This window comes from Balaenoptera musculus, chromosome 15, assembly GCF_009873245.2.
Source record: "Balaenoptera musculus isolate JJ_BM4_2016_0621 chromosome 15, mBalMus1.pri.v3, whole genome shotgun sequence".
Lineage (NCBI taxonomy): Eukaryota > Metazoa > Chordata > Mammalia > Artiodactyla > Balaenopteridae > Balaenoptera > Balaenoptera musculus.
Genome location: NC_045799.1, coordinates 71,715,002 through 71,725,102, shown reverse-complemented (window position 1 = coordinate 71,725,102; position 10,101 = coordinate 71,715,002). Strand labels below are relative to the sequence as shown.

The window sequence follows — 10,101 nt, the reverse complement described above, 5'->3', positions numbered from 1 at the left end:
CCCAGCTAAGCCCCCAAGGGCAGCTGCATGCAGACTTGGGGAGGGAGCCTTGGGCCAGAGCCTGGAACCAGGTTGAGTCCCTGCTGCCCCTCACATGCCTGTGTCATTGGGTAAATCACTTCCTCTTTCTTAGAAGAGATAAGAGTAGGGAAAAGACGCCCACAAGAGCCAGTCCTGCAGGAGGCCCCATAGCTGTTAGTCTGTCTCCTCTTTCCCCCCCCCCCTTTTTTTTCTCTCTGCACCTTTTCCTTGTTTAGGAAGTAGAAGCTGACCCTGACAAGTACCTCTCAGCGTTGTTGTTAGGAGAATGGTTGGGTAGTCCCTGAGGATTGGAAAGATGAGGGGTACGAATCCAGTGGAGGAAGGAGCCTCCTTCCATAGGACAGAGGACCTCATACACGCCACAGACACAGGCCTGGCGTGGGGCATATCATGGAACTGGGACTGTCAGAAGCTGCTGAACAGGCAACTGTGTAATAAAACCAAGGAGACCCTGAAGTGTCCTTGGGCTTGGGTGGGGTGGGACACATGTGTGACAGACAGGTCCACCTGCCAATCAGAAGGGAGCTAATTCTTAGCCACTGGTTGTGGGGGGGGGGCAAGAGGAGTGAAAGTGGCTGTTGGGAAGTGACAAATAAGGGAAAAGCAGAAACTAGAAAGGGGAAATGGGATGGCGCTTGGGGGAGCCCACCCAGAGAGGGGGAGCCTGTGAAGGCTCTGTGCATGACCAAGAGACCTGCCCCGAGATGGGCCAGGGGACTTCCTCTGACAACCCCCATGCCTGCAATACCTTTCCCTGCAGCACCTGATGCAACCTGATGGGATGAGGCAGGAGGGCCTGGAGCCTGGGAGCTGTGCCTTCCTTGGGCAAGAACAGGGAAACAATCAGGCAGGCATGGACACTGCTGCCACCTAGTGGAAATGCCTGTTATTTGTCTAGGTCGCTAACCCTAGGGCTGTCCTCAGCTGAGCACTAAGAGACAGAGTTTGGGCATGGGGGAGACCCCTGTGCCCCTGCATTTGAGGACACGAGGCAGGGGGTAGGCTCAGGGAGGAAAATACATGCCATTGGGAAGTGTGTTGCCCACATCACTTTGCCCATCTATGCCTTGTCTCCCTCTTCTATAAGATAAGGGCAGCAGTACCTACCTCATAGGATTTTATGATGGTTAAATGAGTCAGTCCATTTAAAGTACTTGGCATAGTAGCAAGTGCTCAATAAATGCTATCTGTGGTCAATCCAAGGGGTAAGTGGAGATGTTTAGCCCTGTCCCCCCTCCCCCCGCAAATCCACTATGCCTGCTATACGAATGCAGCTTTCCTTAGTCCCGGCTTTCAGCAAGATTGCCCAACCAAGTCCCCCTATCTGTAAATCCTGGGGCTTCCACTGTTATTGCTCTATCATCAGCATCAATCCAAAGGCTCTGTGGGTCCCAATCCCTTCCCTTTGGATTAGGAGGCTTGGGGGGAAGGATTCCAGATCCTAGCACTTTCTCTCTCCCCTCACCCTAGAGGGTGTGATCAGAATGGCTCTGGGCGGTGACATCACAGAGCCGTCACCCCATCACCGGAGTGGAAGGGCGATGAGGCCGTGGCAGTGGGCGCAGGTGTGGATGTGGCTGGCTGGGCTGGGGACCATAGAATCAGGTGGGAAGCTGTCCTGGGAACAGTGGGAAGGAGGAAGGCTGGGGTGTGGGGTGCCTGCCCCTGAGAGGCTGGGAGGCCAAGCCTGGGCTTTTCTCTTTGCTCTCCATGCTTCTCTCCCATCCTCCCTGCCTGGCGTGGGTTCTCTCATGGAGAGCTCAGCTGACCCTCAAGAAGTTCCTGGAACAAAATCAAGGCCCTCCACAGCTGTACTAGGGCTCTGTGGCCTGGCCAGGCCCTGGGTCTGCCTCAGCCTCTTGGGTGGGGGGCACGGGTCTGTTTGGCTCTTTCACAGACTTTGCTCTGGGTCCCCAGCACCCAGCCTGGAGAGTGCCAAGGCCTTGACCCGGGGAGCAGAGTCTCCACTCTTCCTAGACAGACCTGACTTCTTTGATTACCCAGACTCGGACCAAGCCAGGCTCCGGGCCCTGGCCCAGTTCATTGGAGAGAGACCTGTCATCTTTGTTAACTCAGGTATGACCCAGCTTGAGAAGGGGCTGCCCTCCTTGCCGGGGCCTGGAGGACAGCTGCCCTTGGCCCTTCGGTTGGAGGTGAGTCCAGGGCCCCTGTCTCAACCTCACTGTCTAGCAGGTTCCGACTCCAGGCTCTTCCATCACATCCTGGTGGGCGCTCTGGTGGTGGCCTTCTTCTTCCTGCTTTTCCAGTTCTGCACACACATGTAAGGCCTGTCCCCCTCCCCAAGCCCCGCCCACCTCAACCTTCCTTGGGAGAGGCTGAAGGACCCAAAGTCCAGGGAGGCGGCGGCGTGACCTCCCACCTCTGGTCTCCACACCCCATAGGAGCTGTGAGAAAGGGGCCTAAAAAGCCGGACGAGTGCCCTGGACTCTGCCCTGAGTGCCCATACCCGCCCTCCTCTCCTGCTGATGAATAAAAGTCCTCGCTTCTTTCTCCCTGACTGCTCAGCGACCAGCCCGGGGGTCCTGCCCTGTCCTGCGGTCAACCAGTCATCGTGCTTTCTCTCCCCAGGCGCCTGCTCCCTTCCCAGCCCCAAAGAACTGGGTGACGAGGGCCTTGGTGGCGTTCACGCAGATCGTCTTTATTAGCGGTCTGTAAAGCACCTCCCAGGGTCCCCCGACCCCAGACTGGAGGAAGCCTTGAGAGGTCTGTAGCACCAGGGACATGCCAGGGCCCGAGGGCAAGATGTGCAGCCTAAGGGGGAAGGGACCAGGGGCCCCCCACCTGCCCCGGGGTCGCTCAGCACTGGGAAGGCTGGGGGGCAGCCACCGCCTCCCTCCCCCAACACCCACAAATGAGTTTGCATTCGGACGAATTAATAAAATAAATAAGATTCCTCAGGCCTGCCTCCCCTGGAGAGGAGCAGTGGGGACGGCCAGCCCTGAGTGAGCCCACGGGCGTTAGATAGGGTGTCCCCTCCCTCCCAGGTGACAGGGAGCTGAGAGGAGTTTGCAGCAGGGGGGCTGGCATGGCCTTGGCAGCAGGGCCTCCCCGACAATTCTGTGAGTCCTGGTCCCCTCAGGCTCCCCACAGCCTCGAGCCCTAAGCGGTTGGGAAGGGGTGGGCCTTCTTCCTCTTCCTTCGCTTCTCCAGGGCCCAGGCGAGGTGATGGAGACAGGGGCTAGGCAGGAGGGAGAGGTCCCCTCTCCCTGCCTTCCAACTCACCTGGTCCCAGCCCTCAGCCCCTGAGGGGACGTGTCCCCACCCCTTCGGAGTCCATCTGTCAGTTCCCGGGGGCTGTCAGGGCAAGAGGCCCCTGGCTCCGCCCCCCACCCAGCAGCCCCAGAGCCCTGTCCCCACGGCGCAGGGGCGGGGTGGGGAGGGCCCCCGGCCCCACCCTCAGTCCTGGGTCTGACAGGGGGAGGGCGGCCGGGAGCCCCGGGGCCGGAAGAGGCGGCAGGCCCCGCGGCAGATGAGGAAGAACCAGTAGAGCTGCGGGGCTAGGAGCAGCGCGGCGCCCAGGTTGACGTGGGCCGGGATGGCGAGCGGCACGGCGAGCAGGGGCAGGCCCGCGTGCCGCCCGTAGGCCCAGTACAGGTAGGGGAAGAGCAGCACCCGGCAGCAGAGGAAGCTGAGCAGCATCAAGGCCCCGTTCACCTTGTGCAGCAGCGTGTGCTGCCGCTTGTACTGCGGGCGGGGCGGGCAGACAGGGGCGGGGTGAGGGGCGGGGCGCCTCCGGCCACGCCCCCGCCTCAGCCCCCGGGCCACCTCCCCCTCGGCCCACCTCCCTGCCTTGCCTCCCTCGGACAGGGGCCAGGTTAGGGGGCCCCAGGCCCCGCTCCCCTCCACCCGCCCCCCTCCGCCCTGACGCCTCCCCTATACCCCACCTTATAGCCCCGACTCTTCACCTGTCCTTTAAAGCATCTCCAATCGGTCCCTAAAAGTGCCCGCCCTTCCCCGGTCCTGTCACGCTCAAAACCCTCATTGCCCCTCTCACCTGGATGAGGATCTTGCCAAGGCAGACGAAGGGGGTGCTGACCTCTGCCATCAGCAAGCAGCCTAGAAAGAAATCTCCCTTGCCTTGACGCCACACCTGAGAAGAGAGGAAGGAAACAGCCTGGCCTGAGCCTGGATTCCTGGGCAGCACCTGCCCCGCCCCCCCACCCCCGTCACTTTTGGGGATGCTTCACTCTGAAAGTCTGAGCACAGGTGAACAGTAGCTAAGCTGGGAGCAGTAACTCACCGTAACCCTCCAACCATCCTGCAGGTGAGATGGTATCCCTGATACTACAGATGAGGAAACTGAGTCTCAGAGGCAGTGGCGTGTAACCGCAGCTCCAAAGCACCACAGCTGGGTGCGATCCACCCTCTTGCTGTTTGGGGCTGGGCTGGAGCTCATTAAACCCTCCATGGGGCTCTCCATCCTGGGCCTGCCCTGCTGCTGGGACCTGGACCCAGGGCTTCCTAGGCTCCTGCAGTGCTGGCATGAGCAGGACACGGGGCCCTGGCTCTCAGCAGCCCCACTCACCACCGACAGTGGGAAGCACACGAGCACCATGACGGCATGGTGGAGCACCATGAGGAACTCCTTGTGCAGGTAGCCGCGTGCCACGGCCCAGGTGCTGCCCGGGGCTCTGGTCCCCCCTTCGTCCCCTCCGTGCCCCTTGACCTGGTGCTTGTGCCAGTGACAGAGGAACATGGCGTAGATGTCATAGATGAAGTAGGGCACTGCAAATTGCGTGTAGGCAGAGGAAAGCCAGTGTCTGTCGGACAGAGAGAAAGGTGGGTCAAGGAGGAAAGGGGATGGACAGGGCAGCTGCCAGGTGCCAGGGTCCATGCTGGATGCAGCACGGGAGTCAGATCTCAAGTGATATTCGTAACAACCCTGAGACAGAAGTGGACTCTCAAGTTACAAGGGTAGAGAGTGAAAAACTTGCCCAAGGTCACACTATCACACAGCTGGTAAGTAGTAGGGCTGGGATTCAAACACCGACTGACCTCAGGACCCACCCATTCTTCATATTCATTCACTCATATTCTCCCTCTCTCTCTCTCTCTCTCTCTGCAATATGGTGGGAGAAAAAGGAAGAGAGACCAGAAGACAGCCACAGACCTGAGGGCCGAGATAGAGTGAGAAAACAAGCCAGACCAGATCTGAGAAACAGCTGAGATCAGGACGAATTACAGCAGAATAGTAATTCTGGGAGTGGTGGGGAGAGAGCATATTGGCTGACATTAACTGACTGCTTATTACATGCGGGCACTATTCTAATATTCTAAATCTTTTACACGCAGAAACTTATTTACTCCCCACAGAAAGCCTATAAGGGCTTCCCTGGTGGCGCAGTGGTTGAGAATCTCCCTGCTAATGCAGGGGACACGGGTTCGAGCCCTGGTCTGGGAAGATCCCACATGCCGCGGAGCAACTGGGCCCGTGAGCCACAACTACTGAGCCTGCGCGTCTGGAGCCTGTGCTCTGCAACAAGAGAGGTCGCGATAGTGAGAGGCCTGCGCACCGCGATGAAGAGTGGCCCCCGCTCGCCGCAACTAGAGAAAGCCCTCGCACAGAAACGAAGACCCAACACAGCCAAAAATAAATAAATAAATAAATAAAAATTAAAAAAAAAAAAAGCCTATAAAAAGTAGGTATGGTTGTCACCCCATTTTACAGGTGAGAGAGGCTAGGTAACCTGACCAAGGAATAAACATGAGAAGTCTGGCTCCATAGCCCTCCCTCTCAGCCCTGCTGTCCCCTAGAAGATTCGAGACAGGGGTCACAGACAGGCCCCATTGGGGAGCTGGTGGTGCTGTCAGCAGTGCTTGCTCTGCTTGAATGTGGCCCCATCTCTTGTTTTTTCAGGTACAGCCAAGCATTAAGGAGAAAACGCTGAGCAAAAGGAGTCAAGAGCAGAGAAAGTTCCATGCACTTAGAGAGTAAACAAAAATGAAAAGTGCATGAATATGCAACATTGCATTTTTCTTCTCGAGTCAGCACATGAAGCACCTTCTCTTAAATCTGTAGTCCTGTGACAGGTCCGAGGTGGGGTGGGAGGTCGAAGAGGCAGGCCCAGGGGAACTCGCCCAGCTCGGTGGAGGGATGAAAGCAAAGTCAGCCAGAAGGGACGCAAATATGAGGACAAAATAAGAGCAGCTGCTGAAGGGAGAAGTGGAGTGAGACCTGAGGGCAGGCCAGCTGAGGACCAGGGGTGAGATGGAAACAGAAGGTGAACCCTGGGGAAGGCTGGCCTGGAAGGGGACAGGCAGCCCACTCTAGCAGGGATGATTTCAGGAAAAGAGAAGCAGAGACCCATGCTGGAGTGTGTGACCAGGAGGGAGAGAGAGAGGAGGGGAAGCAGTGGCCCAGGTTAGAGATGAAGGGCAGGAAGGCGGAAAGGGGTCCAACTGGCCCAAGAGAAGTTAGAGCAGAGAGTGGCCTGGAGAGTCAGCCACAGCAGACACGGTGACACCACTAGCTTGTGGGGCTCCAGAACCTCCAGGCCCTGGGCTTCAGTGTGCAGGGTTAAACCCATTCCCACCCTCTTCAGCAATTAGGTGCTCAGAGGTAGGAACAGCTGTTGCCCCTGGATTAACCCTGATCCTTCCCACCCACCTGAGGATTAAGCGGGGAGGGACAAGAACAGACTGGGTGGGGCGGGGGAGAAAATGTAAGAACTGAAAAGTGACCTCTGTAAGAAGGCGAGAGAAGGGAATGTGTGGGGATCCAGGCTCATCTTGGACCCAGGGGTGGGAATGGGGGGAGAGGACAAGAGGAAGCCAAGTCCCCGGGGTGGGAGTCTGAAGAAAGAGTTTAGCATCCACTCTGTGTGGCCAGAACTGCTCTAGGCATTAGACACACACAAGTCAATTCCTCCTCGCAGCAGCCCTTCCAGGTAGGGATGGACCTCACTCCACAGATGAAGGAACTCGAGGGAAAGAGGGAATGTCTCTAGGTTGGGGCATCCAGACAATGTCCGTGGGGCTCAGCAGCCACCAGAGGAGGGGAACAGGACCAGAAGTTAAGCGTGGGGCGTCATCAGCACCCTCACCGGCAACTCTGCAGAGGCGGCCTGTGGGTCAACCTAGAGCTGGCCCGTCAGCACCACGGACAGGGCCCCTCTCCTCCCTCCTCCTGCTCCACCTCTCAGGCCTGGGGTGTTTTTGGCAAGCACCAGGCACTGCAGAGCAGCTCCCAGTGCCAAATTTTTTGGCCTTCTTCATCACCCTCCACTCTCCACCCCACCGCCTAACCATTGGTGGCCTTGTTTGTGTCATCTGTCCCTCTCATGCATAGAGCTGGGGCTGGACACCTGGATTCTGGGAGGAGGAGAGGGGTGAGCCTGGCATGAGTAGAGAAGCACCCCAGTTGGGTGCTGGTTGGAAATGGGGTCCGAGGGGTGAAAGGGTGGGAGGGGGTACGGGAGGAAACAACATTCAGAACCTACTATGATCCGAGAGGCCGGGAAACCTAGGACCTGCTTTGAGAATCCTTTTTGCTCCCCACTCCTTCTCCTCCTGGTTCTGACCTTTAAGGACAGGATGTGGATAAATTTATCCCTGGGTGTTGAGTTGCAGCTACTGCAGTTGACTTGCTCAGGCTCAAGTTAAGGGCTTGGGGACCACTGAAGGAGTCCCCTAGACGATCTGGGGTACTCAGGGGTCACACATACACACAGGCTGCTGGAATGGGGGCTAAGGTGGTCTCATGGCACTTACTGGTCATCTATGATGTGCTTGCAGGAGGTGGAGACGATGTAGCCAGCTGTGGAGGCCATGACGGCTTGGACAGAGGACACTAGCCTAGGGAGGAAGAGGGAGAAGCTGTAGAGGGAGGAGACGCGCCCCTTGGTTTCTCCTCCTTACCGACCAGTTTCTGCACTTCTTGGGTGCTCCCTGCCCATCTTTCCCCAAGGCTGCCTTGCCCGGGACTCAGCCACACCACCTCAGGCTCCTGGACTGGCCCGGCTGCTACTCCTCGGTTCACCCGTTCCTCACTGGACACTGAGTCGCCTTCCTCTCAGGAGGACACCAGGGAGGTCATCGTGAGGTGAGACGCTGCTGAGCACGAGTGGCTGATGACAAAGTGTCCCTTCCAGGGAAGGGGGGGTGCACAGCACAGGATGGCAGGGGGAAGCCCCCGGGCCTGTTCTGGCACCACTCAGCTGCCCAGTCATCGTGCCGGTTATCCCACGGCCCCTCGGTTGCCCCTGATTCCCCCTGGTCACTTTCCCGCTCTCTCCTTGCCTGCCACCACGCTCCCCTCCCCAACTCTGGCCCGGATTCCAGGGTCATGCAGAGTTCCACTGTTCACTCCTCTGTCCCTCATTCCCCCAAACACATGCCCCGAATAATACACAGCTCTGTGCCCCTTGCCTTGCTCTCTAATATCCTATAGGGATGTTTTAGTCACAGGCCGGACCTGTTTTGGAGGGTGGGAGGGTGAATGGGAAAGGGAGGAAGAGCAGTCTGAATACTAGTAGACCAGATGGCTGGGTTTGGATGAGGTCTCCTGGGACAGCGAGTAAGGCAGCGAGGAGAGAGGGAAGCTTTGAGGTAGAGCCCACCGACCACTTCAGGAGCCCCCGGTCCCCACCGGGCCAAGGGTCCCTTCCATCCCCATAGAGCCTGGGGTAGCGGGGAAGGGATGCAGTTTACCTGGCTGAGACAATGACCGCGTCGGCCTCCCCCCAGCGCAGCTGGGGCAGCCGCTGGAGCGTGTTCTTGGAGAGCAGGAAGAGTCCGGGGAACACCACCCCTCCGGCCACCATTGGGGTCAGCATGGTGCTCAGGCCTCGGGCAGGGAGCCGAGCGAGCGGCCGGGAAGGGACAGGGAGGCCGAGCTGAAGGGAGTTAGAGGTGGAGAAGGGACGCCAAGCCGGGGAAGGAGAGAGAGAAAGAGAAAGGGGCACAAAGGGGACAGGGCAGGGACGGGATGGGGCTGGGGAGTCAGACCAGAGGACCCGAGAAAGGGAGTTAGATGAGACTGGAGAAATGGGGAGAGACGGGGACAGGGAGGATCTGAGAAAGGGAGCAGGAGAAAGCCTGCCAGAGGGCTGGGAGAGAGCCGGGGAGGGGAGGGCCGGGTGAGAGGACAGAGGGAGGGGGTACAGGACGAGGAGGATGCGGATGGGGGAGGGGAGGGACAGAGGCAGGTTGGGGGGGGGCTTACGTGGAGAGGCTGGGAGGGCCCGAGGAGGCGGGGTGGGAGGTGGGGGGTGGGCCTGTGGTGCCAGCTCTGAAAGGGAGGGAGGGGAGACAGAGGAGCAGCCGGGCAAGTGGTCAGCGGTCAGCACGGCTCTCCCGCCTCTCGCTGCCGCCACAGTCCCCGAGGCCCGGCCCGGAGGCTGTACGGGGCATTATGGAGAGTTCATGCCCAGCCCCCTGCCCCCTCGGTGGGGAGGGGGAGGGGGACGGGAAGTCACCAGCTTGGGGAGGGCGGGGGAGGGGGAGGGAAATGATGGCACCGACCAGACACCAAGAAACCGGACCTGCAGCAGCATCTCCCCATGCAGCTCTGAACCACAGCAGCGGCTGCGACAGAGGTGGGGGGGAGCAGAGAAAGAGGGAGGGGGAGGCCCTTAAAGAGACAGCCGCTGCGGCAGGCACAGGGGGCTGCCTGGGAGGGTCGGCCTGGGAGGGCCAGGGGAGGGTCGGCTCTCCTCTTGGGGAGGGAGGTGGCCTGGGGCTCCTTGGCCAGCTGGGAGGAGGCCCTGGGCCTCCAGATGGGCCTGACCCCATTTCCCACCAGTACTTTGCAAATGCCTGCCATTTCCTCCTCTGCCAAGGCCTCTCAACACGTGTCCCTCAGCGGCCTCGGGGTCCCAGCTTAGGGGCACCCACTCCGGCAGAGAGAAAGAGGATTCCCTGGAGGGGGAAGCGGGAGAAGTTGGTGCATCTTGCTGTCTCTGAAGGATGAGTTTAAGGAACAGATGGGAATAAAAACACCTCAACACAGTATCCTTTGGGCTCAGAGACCCCCACGTCCTTCACCCTAATGGGAGGGAGGGAAACTCTGAGGTATATATGCATGAGGTGCCTCTGGTC

At 59.1% G+C, this 10,101-nt stretch overlaps 1 protein-coding gene across 1 annotated transcript; it reads right to left on the bottom strand.

Annotated features, from left to right (window-relative positions):
• Positions 1–2,695: 2,695 nt before the first annotated feature.
• On the bottom strand, positions 2,696–9,177 carry TLCD3B (TLC domain containing 3B). Its single transcript, XM_036825998.1, has 5 exons — positions 8,713–9,177; positions 7,774–7,857; positions 4,589–4,823; positions 4,058–4,153; positions 2,696–3,747 (listed from the first exon to the last, which is right to left on the bottom strand). The coding sequence occupies exons 1-5, from the start codon at positions 8,835–8,837 to the stop codon at positions 3,460–3,462; spliced, it is 828 nt and encodes a 275-aa protein (XP_036681893.1). The 5' UTR covers positions 8,838–9,177; the 3' UTR covers positions 2,696–3,459.
• Positions 9,178–10,101: the final 924 nt, after the last annotated feature.

Excerpts from the sequence above, each read along its gene's own strand:
- TLCD3B (XM_036825998.1), bottom strand. The coding sequence starts at position 8,837 with ATGCTGACCCCAATGGTGGCCGGAGGGGTGGTGTTCCCCGGACTCTTC. Across the intron at positions 7,858-8,712 it reads GCGGTCATTGTCTCAGCCAG|GCTAGTGTCCTCTGTCCAAG; the intron begins GTAAACTGCATC and ends CTTCCTCCCTAG. Across the intron at positions 3,748-4,057 it reads TTGGCAAGATCCTCATCCAG|TACAAGCGGCAGCACACGCT; the intron begins GTGAGAGGGGCA and ends CCCCGCCCGCAG.